Raw genomic sequence first — 12,884 nt, 5'->3', positions numbered from 1 at the left:
ATCTGGAGCTAAAATTCATCATGCAAGCCTCCACACACTGCTCTGTCCTCCGAGTTGGAGCTGCAATCTAGTCCTGCCTCCCATCCACCATAATGATACCATTCTCCCCATGTTCTGTTTTTTTAATTGCTGAGTTTTGAGAGTTCTTTTATATTCTAGATAGTAGTCCTTTGTCAGATATTTGATTTGTAAATATTTTCTTCCAAACTGTAGCATGTCTTTTCATCTTTTCACAGGGTCTTAAAATGCACAAAAGTTTCCCTTTTTCATGGTGTCGTTTATCAATTTTTACCTTTTATGAATAGTGCTTTTGGTGTCAACTCTAAAAACTCATTGTGTAGACTTAAATCCCTAACATTTTATCCTTTTTTTATCCTAAAAGTCTTAAATTTTATATTTTATATTTAAGTTTGTGATCCATGTTGAGATAATTTTTGCATGAGGTGTAAGACTGAAGTTAAAAATTTTTTTTCCCTTAACATTTGGATGTTCAGTTGCTTCAACACCATTTGTTGAAAAAGCTATATTTTTCTCCATTGGATTACCTTTGTTCTTTTGCAAAAAAATCAGTTGGTCATATTTATGTGCATATATTCTTAATTCTCTGTCCATATGAGATATGTGACTATCCCTCTGCCCATACTACACAGTATTGATTACTGTACTGTATAAAGTCTTCGAATTGGGTAGATTGATTCTTTCTACTGTATTCCTTCTTCAAAACTATTTCAGCTGTTTTGGTTTGAATAGCCTAAATTTTTTGCCTTTCCATTTAAATTTTAGGATAATGTTGTCTATAGCTAAATTTTTTGCCATTATTTTGATAGGAATTATGTTAAACATTTATATCACACTGGGGAGAATTGAATTCTTTACTGTATTGAGTCTTCCAATTTATGCACATGGTATATTTATTCATAATTTAGATCTTTGATTTCTTTCATCAGTGTTATATCGTTTTCAGTATATAATACCTGTTTATGTTTTGTTAGATTTACACCTAAGTAGTTTTAAATTTTCTGTGTAATTGTAAATTATATTGTATTTTTAATTTTGGTATCCATGTGTTTATTGCTAGCATGTAGAAATATAATTATTTTTATGTCATATTGTATCCTATGACCTTGCCAAATTAACTTATTAGTTCTGATAGTTTTTTTTTTATACTTTAAATTCTGGGATACATGTGCAGAACATGCAGGTTTGTTACATAGGTATACATGTGCCATGGTTGTTTGCTGCACCCATCAACCCATCATCTAGGTTTTAAGCCCCGCATGCATTAAGTATTTGTCCTAATGCTCTCCCTCATCTTGTCCCCTCCCCATGACAGGCCCCGGTATGTGATGTTCTCCTCTCTGTGTCCATGTGTTCTCATTGTTCAACTCCCACTTATGAGTGAGAACATGCAGTGTTTGGTTTTCTCTTCCTGTGTTAGTTTGCTGGGAATGATGGTTTCCGGCTTCATCCATGTCCCTGCAAAGGACAAGAACTCATCCTTTTTTATGGCTGCATAGTAATCCATGGTGTATAAATGCCACATTTTCTTTATCCAGTCTATCATTGATGGGCATTTGGGTTGGTTCCAAGTCTTTACTATTGTAAATAGTGCTGCAGTAAACATACGTGTACATGTGTCTTTATAGTAGAATGCTTTATAATCCTTTGGGTATATAACCAGTAATGGGATTGCTGTGTCAAAAGGTATTTCTGGTTCTAGATCCTTGAGGAATTGCCACACTGTCTTCCACAAAGATTGCACTAATTTACACTCCCATCAACAATGTAAAATCGTTCCTATTTCTCCACATCCCCTCCAGAATCTGTTGCTTCCTGACTTTTTAATGATCGCCATTCTAACTGGCATGAGATGGCATCTCATTGTGGTTTTCATTTTCATTTCTCTAATGACCAGTAATACGAGCTTTTTTTCATATGTTTGTTGGCTGCATAAATGTCTTCTTTTGAAAAGTGTCTGTTAGTCTTTGCCCACTTTTTGATGGGGCTGTTTGTTTTTTTTCTTGTAAATTTATTTAAGGTCCTTCAGATTCTGGATATTAGCCCTTTGTCAGATGGATAGAATGCCAAAATTTTCTCCCATTCTGTAGGTTGCCTGTTCACTCTGATGATAGTTTCTTTTGCTGTGCAGAAGCTCTTTAGTTTAATTAGATTCCATTTGTCAATTGTGGCTTTTGTTGCCATTGCTTTTGGTGTTTTAGTCATGAAGTCTTTGCCCATGCCTGTGTCCTGAATGGTTTTGCCTAGGTTTTCTTCTAGGGTTTTTATGGTTTTGGGTTTTACATTTAAGTCTTTAATCCATCGTGAGTTAATTTTTGCATAAGGTGTAAGGAAGGGATACAGTTTCAGTTTTCTGCATATGGCTAGCCAGTTTTTCCAGCACCATTTATTAAATAGGGAATCCTTTCCCTATTGCTTGTTTTTGTGAGGTTTGTCAAAGATTAGATGGTTGTAGATGTGTGGTGTTATTTCTGAGGCCTCTGTTCTGTTTCACTGGACTATATATCTGTTTTGGTACCAGTACCATGCTGTTTTGGTTACTGTAGCCTGTAGTATAGTTTGAAGTCAGGTAGCATGATGCCTCCAGCTTTGTTCTTTTTGCTTATCTTGTCTATACAGGCTCTTTTTTGGTTCCATATGAAATTTAAAATAGTTTTTTTCTAATTCTGTGAAGAAAAGTCAATGGTAGCTTGATGGGGATAGCATTGAATCTATACATTACTTTGGGCAGTATGGCCATTTTCATGATATTGATTCTTCCTATCCATGAGCATGAATGTTTTTCCATTTGTTTGTGTCCTCTCTTATTTCCAGCAGTGGTTTGTAGTTCTTCTTGAAGAGGTCCTTTACATCCCTTGTAAGTTGTATTTCTTGGTATTTTATTCTCTTTGTAGCAATTGTGAATGGGAGTTCACTCATGATTTAGCTCTCTGTTTCTCTGTTATTGGTGTATAGGAATGCTTGTGATCTTTGCACATTGATTTTGTATTCTGAGACTTTACTGAAGATGCTTATCAGCTTAAGGAGTTTTGGGGCCGAGATGATGGGGTTTTCTAAATATACAGTCATGTCATCTGCAAACAAAACAGTTTGTCTTCCTTTCTTCCTATTTGAATACACTTTATTTCTTCCTCTTGCCTGATTGCCTTGGCCAGAACTTCCAATACTGTGTTGAATAAGAGTTGTGAGAGAGGGCATCCTTGCCTTGTGCCGGTTTTCAAAGGGAGTGCTTCCAGCTTTTGCCCATTCAGTATGATGTTGGCTATGGGTTTGTCATAAATAGTTCTTATTATTTTGAGATACGTTCCATCCACACCTAGTTTATTGAGTGTTATTAGCATGATAGGGTGTTGAATTTTATCAAAGCCCTTTTCTGCATCTATTGAGATAATCATATGTTTTTTTGTCACTGGTTCTGTTTATGTGATGGATTCCATTTATTGATATGCATATGTTGAACCAGCCTTGCATCCCAGGAATGAAGCTGACTTGATCGTGGTGGATAACCTTTTGGATGTGCTGCTGGATTTGGTTTGTCAGTATTTTATTGAGGATTTTCACATGGATGTTTATCAGGGATGTTGGCCTGAAATTTTCTTTTTTTATTGTGTCTCTGCCAGGTTTTGGCATGAGGATGATGCTGGCCGCATAAAATGAGTTAGGGAGGAGTTCTTCTTTTTCTATTGTTTGGAATGGTTTCAGAAGGAATGGTACCAGCTCCTCTAGATTTATTGAGATTTTCTATGTAGGCAATCATGTAATCTGCAAATATTGACTTTCTAACTTCTTCCTTTCTATTCTGTATTCTTTTTCTTTTCTTTTCTTTCCTTTCCTTTCTTTTCCTTTTCCTTTTCCTTTTCCTTCTTCCCTTCCCTTCCTTTCCTTCCCCTCCCCTCCCCTCCCCTTCCTTTTCTTTTCTTTTTGCACTGACCAGAGCTTTCAGCACTATGTTGAATAAGAATGGTGGGAACGAGAGGGTTTCCCTTATTCTGATGTTAGGGAGAAAGCATCTGGTCTTTCACCATTGAGTATGATGTTAACTGTAGTTTATTTATAGTTGCTTTTTATTAGGTTGAGACAGTTCTCCTCTGTTATTATTTTTCTGAGAGTTTCATCTTGAATTGGTGTTGAATTTTGTCAAATGCTTTTTCTGCATAAGTCAATATGATAAAATAATTTTCATTCTTTTGTTAGTATAGTGGATTGATTTTCAAATATTGGACCAGCCTGGCATCCCTGGAATAAACCCCACTTGATTATGGTATATCATTGTTTTTATATGTTGCTGATTTATATTTGTTAACATTTTGTTAACAGTTTTTGTGTATATACTCAGGAAGCATATTGTCTTTGGTTTTACTTTTTAATACTATCTTTATCTGTTTTTTGGTATCAGGGCAATATAAACTAAATAAAATGAATTTAGTAGTTTTTCTCTCTCTTACTTTCTGGAAGCGATTGTGTAGAATTCATATGACTTCATTTATTATGTGAGAAAATTCTGCAATGAAACTATCTGGGCCTGGAGATTTAATTTTTTGGAGTTTTAAATTTAAGAGTTCACTTTTCTTAAAAATTATAGGACTATACAAGTAATCTGTTTCATATTCTGTAAGTTGTGTTTTTGAAGAATTAGTTCATTTTGTGTTATTTGTCAAATTTTTTGTCTAGAGTTTAGTATTCCCATATTAACCTTTCAATGTCTGCAGGGTCTATAATGAAATCTCCTGTTTATCTCTTAATATTGATATCTTTTCTCTTTTTTCTTTGTTAGTTCATTAATTTTATTGAACTGTTCAAAGAGCCAGCTTGTGGTTCATTGATTTTTCTCTATTTTTTTAAATTTTATTGATTTCTGCTCTTTATTAATTCCTTACTTCTACTTGATTTGTGTTTATTTTGCTCTTCCTTTGCTTTGCTCTTGAGGTGGGAGCTTACTGATTTGGGACTTATCTTCTTTTCTAATATATGCATTTAGTGCTATAAATTTCTCTCTCAAGTATTGCTTTACCTGTTTTTTTGGAAATTTTTGATTTTTAATTTTAATTTTAATTTATTTTATGTATTTTTAAAAATTTCCCTGAGACTTCCTCTTTGACCTGTGAATTATTTAGAAATATATTTAGTTTCAAAACATTTGGAGATTGTCTGGTTATTGATTTTCAGGGTGATTCTGTTGTGGTTGGAAAGCACACTCTAAGTGATTTAAATTTTTTAAAATGTTGTTTTGTTGAGGTTTATTTTATGGCTCAAGATATGGTCTGTCTTGGTAAATATCCCTTGGGAACTTGAAAGGAATGTGTATTCTGTTGTTGTTGAGTGGCATGTTCTATAAATGTTGAGTGGATCCTGTTGGTTGATGGCATTTTTGAGTTGTATATTCTTGACATTTTGGCTAGTTGTTCAAATAATTGTTGAAACAGGGGTGTTGATGTCTCCAACTGTAATTGTGAATTTCACCATTTATTCTTTCAATTCTATCAGTTTTTGCTTCACATATTTTGCAGCTGTGTGTTTTCGGTAATACACATTGAGAATTGTTATGTCTTCTTAATGGATTGATTTTTTTCATCATTTTTATAGCATCTCTGTCTTTGGTATTTTTGCTCTGAAATATATTTTTCTGAAATTAATGTAGCCATTTCTGCTTTCCTTTGATTAATAGTTTCAGTATATATTATTTTCTATTTGTTTACTTTCAAACTGCCTAGACAGTTATATTTGAAGTGAGTTTCTTACCGACAGAATATGGTCATGGTTTTTAATCCCTTCTGCTAATCTCTTTCTTTTAATTGATGCTTGTAAACTATTTACTTTGAATAAAATTATATGCTTCAGTTTAAGTCTGCCACTTTATTTTTTATTTTATGTTTGTTCTCTTTGTTTTATTTTTCTGTTTTTTTTTTTCTTACCATGGGTTACTTGTTTTACAATTTCATTTTATCTGTATGTTTATGAGTGTGTCTCTTTGTATAGCTTTGTAAGTGGTTGCTGTAGGTATTCCATTATATATACATAACTTATAACTGATTGCTCGTATAGTCATTTTACCAGTTTGAGTGATGTATAGAAATTTTAGCTGTCTTAATGTTTCTTTACCCTCACTCATTTATAATATAAATTCTTTAAATATTGTTTAACACACATTTAGGACACAAACTCTTTTGCTTCAATTTTGAGCTGTTGCTTCAGTTGTCAAACACACTTTAGAAAAGAGAAGGAAAGCTTATTGTATTTACCCATTTTTTTTTTTTTTTACATACTATGTTCTTTCTACCTTCCTGATGTTCCAAAACTTTTTATTTTATATTTTTCTTTCTGTTTAGAGGTCATTATTTTGCTGTTCTCTTAAAGTAGATCTTCTCATGATAAATTCTCTTAGTTTTCCTTTATCTGAGAATGTCTTGATTTCTCCTCATTCCTGAAGGATGTTTTTGCTGGGTATGCAATTCTACGTGTACAGCTCTTTTTGCTTTTGTCACATAAAAAATATTTTACCACTTCTTTATGGCTTCCATGGTTTCTACTGAGAAACACACTGTCACTCTAATTTTTCCTTGTACTTAATGTGCAAGATTTTCTCTGTCTACTTTCAAATTTTTTCTTTGTTTTTAGTTTTCAGAAGACTAATTATGATATGGCTTGATATGAAGTTGAAAATTGTTCTGAGTTTATCTTGTTTAGGGTTTCCTTAGATTCTTGAATCTGTGAGTTTATATCTCTTGCCAAATTTGGGAGGTGTTCAGCCATTATTTCTTCAATATTGTTTTTTAAGCTCGCCTCCTTTCTCCTCTCTTTCTTGGATGCTAGTTATACAAATGTTAGATCTTTTGTTACAATCTCACAGCTCTTTAAGACTGTTCAACTTTTTTTTCAGTCTATCTTCTATTTGTCACATTGGATGCTTTTTTTTCTGTCTTCCAGATAACTGATTCTTTTCACGGTCACTTCCATTCTGCTGTTTAGCTTTATCCACTGAGCTTTTCATTTCCATTATTGTATTTTTTTGGTTCTGAAGTTTCTATTTGGTTTTAAATTTTTTTTCCCATTTTTCTTTTTCTTTACTGAAACTTTCTATTTTTTCATTTAAGTCTTTTCATAATTGTTTTTGTCAATGCTGCTTTAAAATATTTGTTGAGTAATTCTAACATCCTTATCATTTTAGTCTTGATATCTGTTCTTTTTCTTTTTTCAATCATTTGGAGATTTCTTTGGTTCTTGGTATAATGAATGATTTTTTACTGAAACCTGGACATGTTTGTATCATGTTCTGAGACTTGAATCTTATTTAACCTGCCTGTTTTAGCCAGCTTTCTCTAACACCGCTTTGGCAGGGGAAGAGAGGGTGCCATCTTGTTACTGCCAGGTGGAGGTAGAAGTCTAGATTCCCCACTTGCCTTTGTTGACAGTTGAGGGGGAAGCTTTTATTTCTGAGTTGGGGGAAGTTTCAGCTTCCTATATGGTTTCTGCTGGCACTGTGGTGGGGGTGGTTTCATTACTGCTGGATGACTATAAAACTCCTGACTCCTCAGTAGGCTTCCTTTGATACTATCCCAGTGGGGAAAGGGAAATGTGCTTCGTTACTTCCAAGTTGAGATGGAAGCCCAGGCTCCTCACTGTATGGTCTTCACTAGTGCTGTGGGGGGCCTCATTACTGCCTGGGAGGGTTAAAATTCTTGGCTCTAAACTTGGCCTTCTCTGACACTATTCTGTTGTTAGGTACCTAATTTCTGCTTGAACAGGGTAGAAATATAAGCTTCTTACTTAGCTTTTGTGTGGCATGGTTTGGGATGGGGCCACAGTGTTTTCTGTGATGTTTGACTAGAACAGAGAGATTATTATCTAGAAGTTTCTGTCTTGCTAGACTGATCCTTTCTTTGTTCTTCAGCTAGAGAAAGCAGGCTCATCTTGAGGATTTTTTAGGTCTACATTCATTGATATTTCCAGATTGTAGGCTTCTTTAGCTCCAAGTCTAGGATATATGACACAAGATGGAAACCCATTGAACTCACTACCATGTTGTTCCTTGGATCCTGAATATCTTTTTCTCTCTATCTTCTAGATTCTTCTGTGTTTGTTTTGTATATGATGTCTAGTTGTACTTAGTGGGAGAACTAGGAAAAGTACATCTATTCCATCCTTCTGTAGACAGAGGTCACCTCAGTCATTTTTGAACTTTATTTTAAATGTGTCCCATGTGGCTCTTCTCTCTGCAGGTACCTGGAACTGGAAAGTAGTGGCCATCGGAATGAAGTCAGACTGCATTACCGCTCAGTCAGTCACCGCCCTCACACGGAAGTGTTTCCTTACATTTTGGCTGATGACAAGTGGCACAAGCTCTCCTTAGCCATCAGTGCTTCCCATTTGATTTTACATATTGACTGCAATAAGTAAGTGTAGTGTCCTCATTTTAGGAAATGGAAGATTCTAAGAAATGACTGTCTACTCACGTTCCTTCTTTGATGTTTCTTTTTTGCAGAATTTATGAAAGGGTAGTAGAAAAGCCCTCCACAGACTTGCCTCTAGGCACAACATTTTGGCTAGGACAGAGAAATAATGCACATGGATATTTTAAGGTATCTTTTGGCAAAAGTCTGAGAATGAAATGTAAATGCTTTCTAATGAGTTTCAAAAAGTAGATTTTACTTTTTATGGTGTGAAACAAAATAATTGGATTTGTAAGTTAGAAAATTTGTGTCTGTTTCTTTTTTTTAAAACAGTAATATTTTATTTAGCCAGCAAACATTATTTTCTCTTCTTTTTTCAATGAGTTTAATCGTTAGATATTACAGAAATGATCACAAGGCTGCAATCAGGGCAGTTAACATGTCATTCTTTGAATTAACCTTTCAAAGCAATAAAAATCTAAAATGTTAACATACAAATAAACTCTCCACCACTGAAATATAACCTTTGATGATACTTTTACAAAGATATTAATAGTGGATTGAAAGCTTCTTAATATATATTATTCATGGTCTCCTTCTACTGCAGAAAGTGAGAAAGGAATACACACGTGCACAAATCTGTCAAAAGAGAAAGCAGTTATAATTTATATCTTTTCCTTTAGTATGTACTTGGAGACAACACTTCATAAAATTTCTTCATTGGAGAGGCTTTAAAGGACATGTCATTTAACTTTCCATATTTTAAAGATGAAAAAATAAAGTCCAGAGAATTGCTTGACTACAAGCCCGTAGTGCAATCACTTTCCCCCAGTGACTATGACAGTCCCTACAACATGGAAGTGGCTCAGTGAATGATTACCAAATCAAACAATGATAAGTGATAGTTCAACTCATAGATTTCAAGGTAGATCACATATCAGTGAATTTAATTGTTTTCTAAGCAAAGTTTATAATTCTATAAAGGTGTTTTGGGAACTTATTTAAGCATTGTCTGTTACCAGGAAACCAGATACTTGAAATATATGATTCCATCTAATTGTAGCCTTGCTAGTCTTGATGCAGGGTCATTTTTTTTTCTGTTTTATTATGCATAAACCTGCACAGAGGGGCAAAGTAACTTGCTTAAAGATAGGCAGATAGTAAGTGACACAAATAGGAAATTGGTTCCATGCTTGCAAATCCTAAAACCATGCGCTTTTCCCAGGTAAGGGATAGCAGATGTGTGCTGTGAGTCCCAAATCTCATCTCTATTTAATCGTAACAGTCCTTCCCATGGAGCCTGAGTGTGGCCTCAAAATCTCCACGTGTCAATTATGTGTACAACTCTAGGGGTCATTCTCTTTATTGTAGTCCATAAATAGTATCCATTAGAGTTGTACAGTGCACAAACTACGTAACTGTACACGATAGCCTTGTTTTTATGTTGCTGCTTCTAAGTGATAGGAGTTGGTACACAATTTACTTCATCAATCTAGGCCCAAGCACACAATGGAGGCAGTAATACCCACACAGTAAAAATACTTAAATATTTATCGTTCACATTGATACATGCTATTAATCAGATTAAACATGTACAAGACATAGAGACCAGTATTTGACTGGCAAATCTTTATAGGTATGTTTAAAATTATATTGATATCATGTTGGTACTGTTATCCCTATCATTAGATATTTTGTTTGCATTTTTCAAATGGATAAAGTAAAATATTAATTTAATAAAATGTATAAAGGCCATGAAGAAATGGGGGGAGTGTGGCAGATAAAAGAGACAGCTGGATGTGTCTGATAGATCACCATTGGCCTTTGCTTTAGGAGCCCAGCAAGCTGGAAGCTAATTATACCTTAAAGACTAAGTATGCATGTAAATTTTGCCTATAAAGGTGTGATAAAATTTTCTTTGTAAAATAGGTCATTTCCAGCTGGCATTTAAAAAATTTTCATTGTAAACTTTCTGTACTCATAAGAACTCATCACTATATTTTGCTGTAGCTGTTTAATGAATCTATTGTCCTTTTTAAATTGAGAAATTAGTTTTAAAAGATCCCACTTTTATGAGATGCTCAAATGAGCATGCTTTCACGACCAGTTTTTCTATCCTTTTCTTTCCAATAATTAAAGTTAATTTAAAATTGGTATCAATTTCAGAGTTGCTGAAGCTAGAAATTATTATCAGGTTGATTTTTTTAAAGGTCATTTTCAAGACCGTCAGTGGCTAACTAAAAATAACTTCTCAAAACAACATAACTATTGCCTCTTAATTATATCTTGACATTTAATCTTAAGGCTTTAAAAACATTATCAATAAGAGAATACATGGGTAATCATCTATTGTGCCTGATGAATTTCTTTCCCTTTGGTACGAAGTGGAAATAATGTATTAACAAAGACTTTTTACTCAGGGATTTTAGTGAGTGTATTCTGTAATATTTTCCTTCATGAACTTGACCATTGAACATAATCTGGGTAAATGAAAGTAATGTCTTTTTTTTCTATTTTTCACACACAGGGTATAATGCAAGATGTCCAATTACTTGTCATGCCCCAGGGATTTATTGCTCAGTGCCCAGATCTTAATCGCAGTAAGTCTATTAGTTCTCCCACTGTGGAGTCCCCATATATTACTTGTCAGCATAGACTTAACCAGATTGAACCCCTTATAAATGCTTCTTGACCAAATGTAGTGTTTGTAATTCCAGCCTGTCCAACTTGCAATGACTTCCATGGACTTGTGCAGAAAATCATGGAGCTACAGGATATTTTAGCGAAAACATCAGCCAAGGTAAAAGCTACTCAAAAACACAGTGAGGAAGCTTAAAAATCCTTGATGTTCCCAATACTTCCATTTATAACCATAGATTTTAACCTTCGAGGCTCTTCTTATACTATACTCTTTGCTAGGACTGAATCTAAATCTCTGCTTAAGGAAAGGCTTATAAATATTAAAACCCTAGCCATCTGTATAACAAATAATTCAGTAAATCAAGAATGAGGCAGATTACCTAATTTATACACTGCTTACTACAGGAGGATTTATTGTTTGGTTTTTATTATTATTTATTTTTATTCAGTTTTTCATTACAAGCAAGGAGGCAGTAGGACAGCGTAAAGAATATAGACACAAGAATTGTATCAAAGAAACGGTCCCATAAATGCTTTCTACCACTATGTTACAGTTCTAGGATTATTTACTAATATCTTAAGCACATATCAGGTTTACCTACAATTTCACTAGACTTACAATTTTTTATAGTAGTTACAGATTACCTGATGGTTGTGTTGCATGGTGTATGATTTGTTTCTTATACAACATAAATTCTGGATTTTCTTTTTTTACTTGAATAAGCATATAAATGAAATTAAACATTCTTCTTTTAAATGGAAAGTGCTTCTCTGCATTTGAGTGATGTTTTGAATTAACCTTTGACTTGTGTCTTATAAATTATGTTGTTTGTTTCTAAGGCAGGCAGCAAATTTATCACAAATAAGAGGAGAGAAAAAAACCCATTCTTTTAAATTAAATTAAAGTCTTAAATATGTTTATGGCAAGTGGTTGATGAGCACAGCCATCATTACTGCTACATACTTTAAAAAAAAAGATGCCTGCTGGAGTGTTTCACATTTCTGTGTTGCTGGAAGGATGAACAATGTAAAACCCCTTCTTTTGTGCCACAGCTGTCTCGAGCTGAACAGCGAATGAATAGATTGGATCAGTGCTATTGTGAAAGGACTTGCACCATGAAGGGAACCACCTACCGAGAATTTGAGTCCTGGATAGACGGCTGTAAGAACTGCACATGCCTGGTATGGCTTCTATTTGAGTTGAGACTAAGGGAACTCAGATGCTCCCACTCTTTAAAAATTTATTTAAACAATGTAATCATGAAAATTTCAAGATCCATTTCCTCAAGACACAACACTAAAGTGCCAACAAACCTGGTCATATCTAAAGAACTGTGTTGCATTATTAAAAACACTTCCTAGCTTCTAAAGATGGTTATGGTTTAGGAGTACTATAAAGTTTAAGTCCATTGGTACACACATGAAGTTAGCAATTTAAATTAGGTAAAGTGATTCCTAAAGAAGACTATCCTCTTATCCTTAACATTTCCAGAGATTTTTCTCCCTTGTGTTTTCATGAATGCATTTTCATGAAACTAAGTCATATGCAGCATTAAATATTGTGTCCAGATTGAGCAATATAAGCAAATGATAGAGTTTAAATGATTGGGACAATCTAATAGTTTATTAATACAGTGGAATACAAATTATAGAGTTTAAATAAATATGATTTTGCGAATTGCTCGCTAATGAAGTAGAATATTTTATTGCATTATGACTTAAGAAATACATGTTCATTTTCAAAGAAAATTTCAAAGTGAGTTTGGTTTTAAACTTTTAAATTACACATGAACTCATCTGTTAAAGCTGGTTTTCTGGAAAGAAGTCAGACATCTATGT

The 12,884-nt window shown here is 33.9% G+C and overlaps 1 protein-coding gene across 3 annotated transcripts in view; it reads left to right on the top strand.

The window, feature by feature from the left end:
• Nucleotides 1-12,884, top strand: part of NELL2 (neural EGFL like 2) — a 369,728-nt gene that overhangs the window by 89,998 nt on the left and 266,846 nt on the right. For all 3 annotated transcript variants that reach the window (XM_032173769.2, XM_032173772.2, XM_032173771.2), the window contains 5 exons: nt 8,235-8,408; nt 8,498-8,594; nt 10,933-11,005; nt 11,123-11,205; nt 12,099-12,227. In XM_032173769.2, coding sequence (XP_032029660.1) covers nt 8,235-8,408; nt 8,498-8,594; nt 10,933-11,005; nt 11,123-11,205; nt 12,099-12,227 — 556 coding nt within the window. The remainder of the gene's footprint in view (nt 1-8,234; nt 8,409-8,497; nt 8,595-10,932; nt 11,006-11,122; nt 11,206-12,098; nt 12,228-12,884) is intronic.

This window comes from Hylobates moloch, unplaced genomic scaffold (assembly GCF_009828535.3).
Source record: "Hylobates moloch isolate HMO894 unplaced genomic scaffold, HMol_V3 SCAFFOLD_13, whole genome shotgun sequence".
Classification (NCBI taxonomy): domain Eukaryota; kingdom Metazoa; phylum Chordata; class Mammalia; order Primates; family Hylobatidae; genus Hylobates; species Hylobates moloch.
This window is presented reverse-complemented; position numbering and strand designations above follow the sequence as displayed.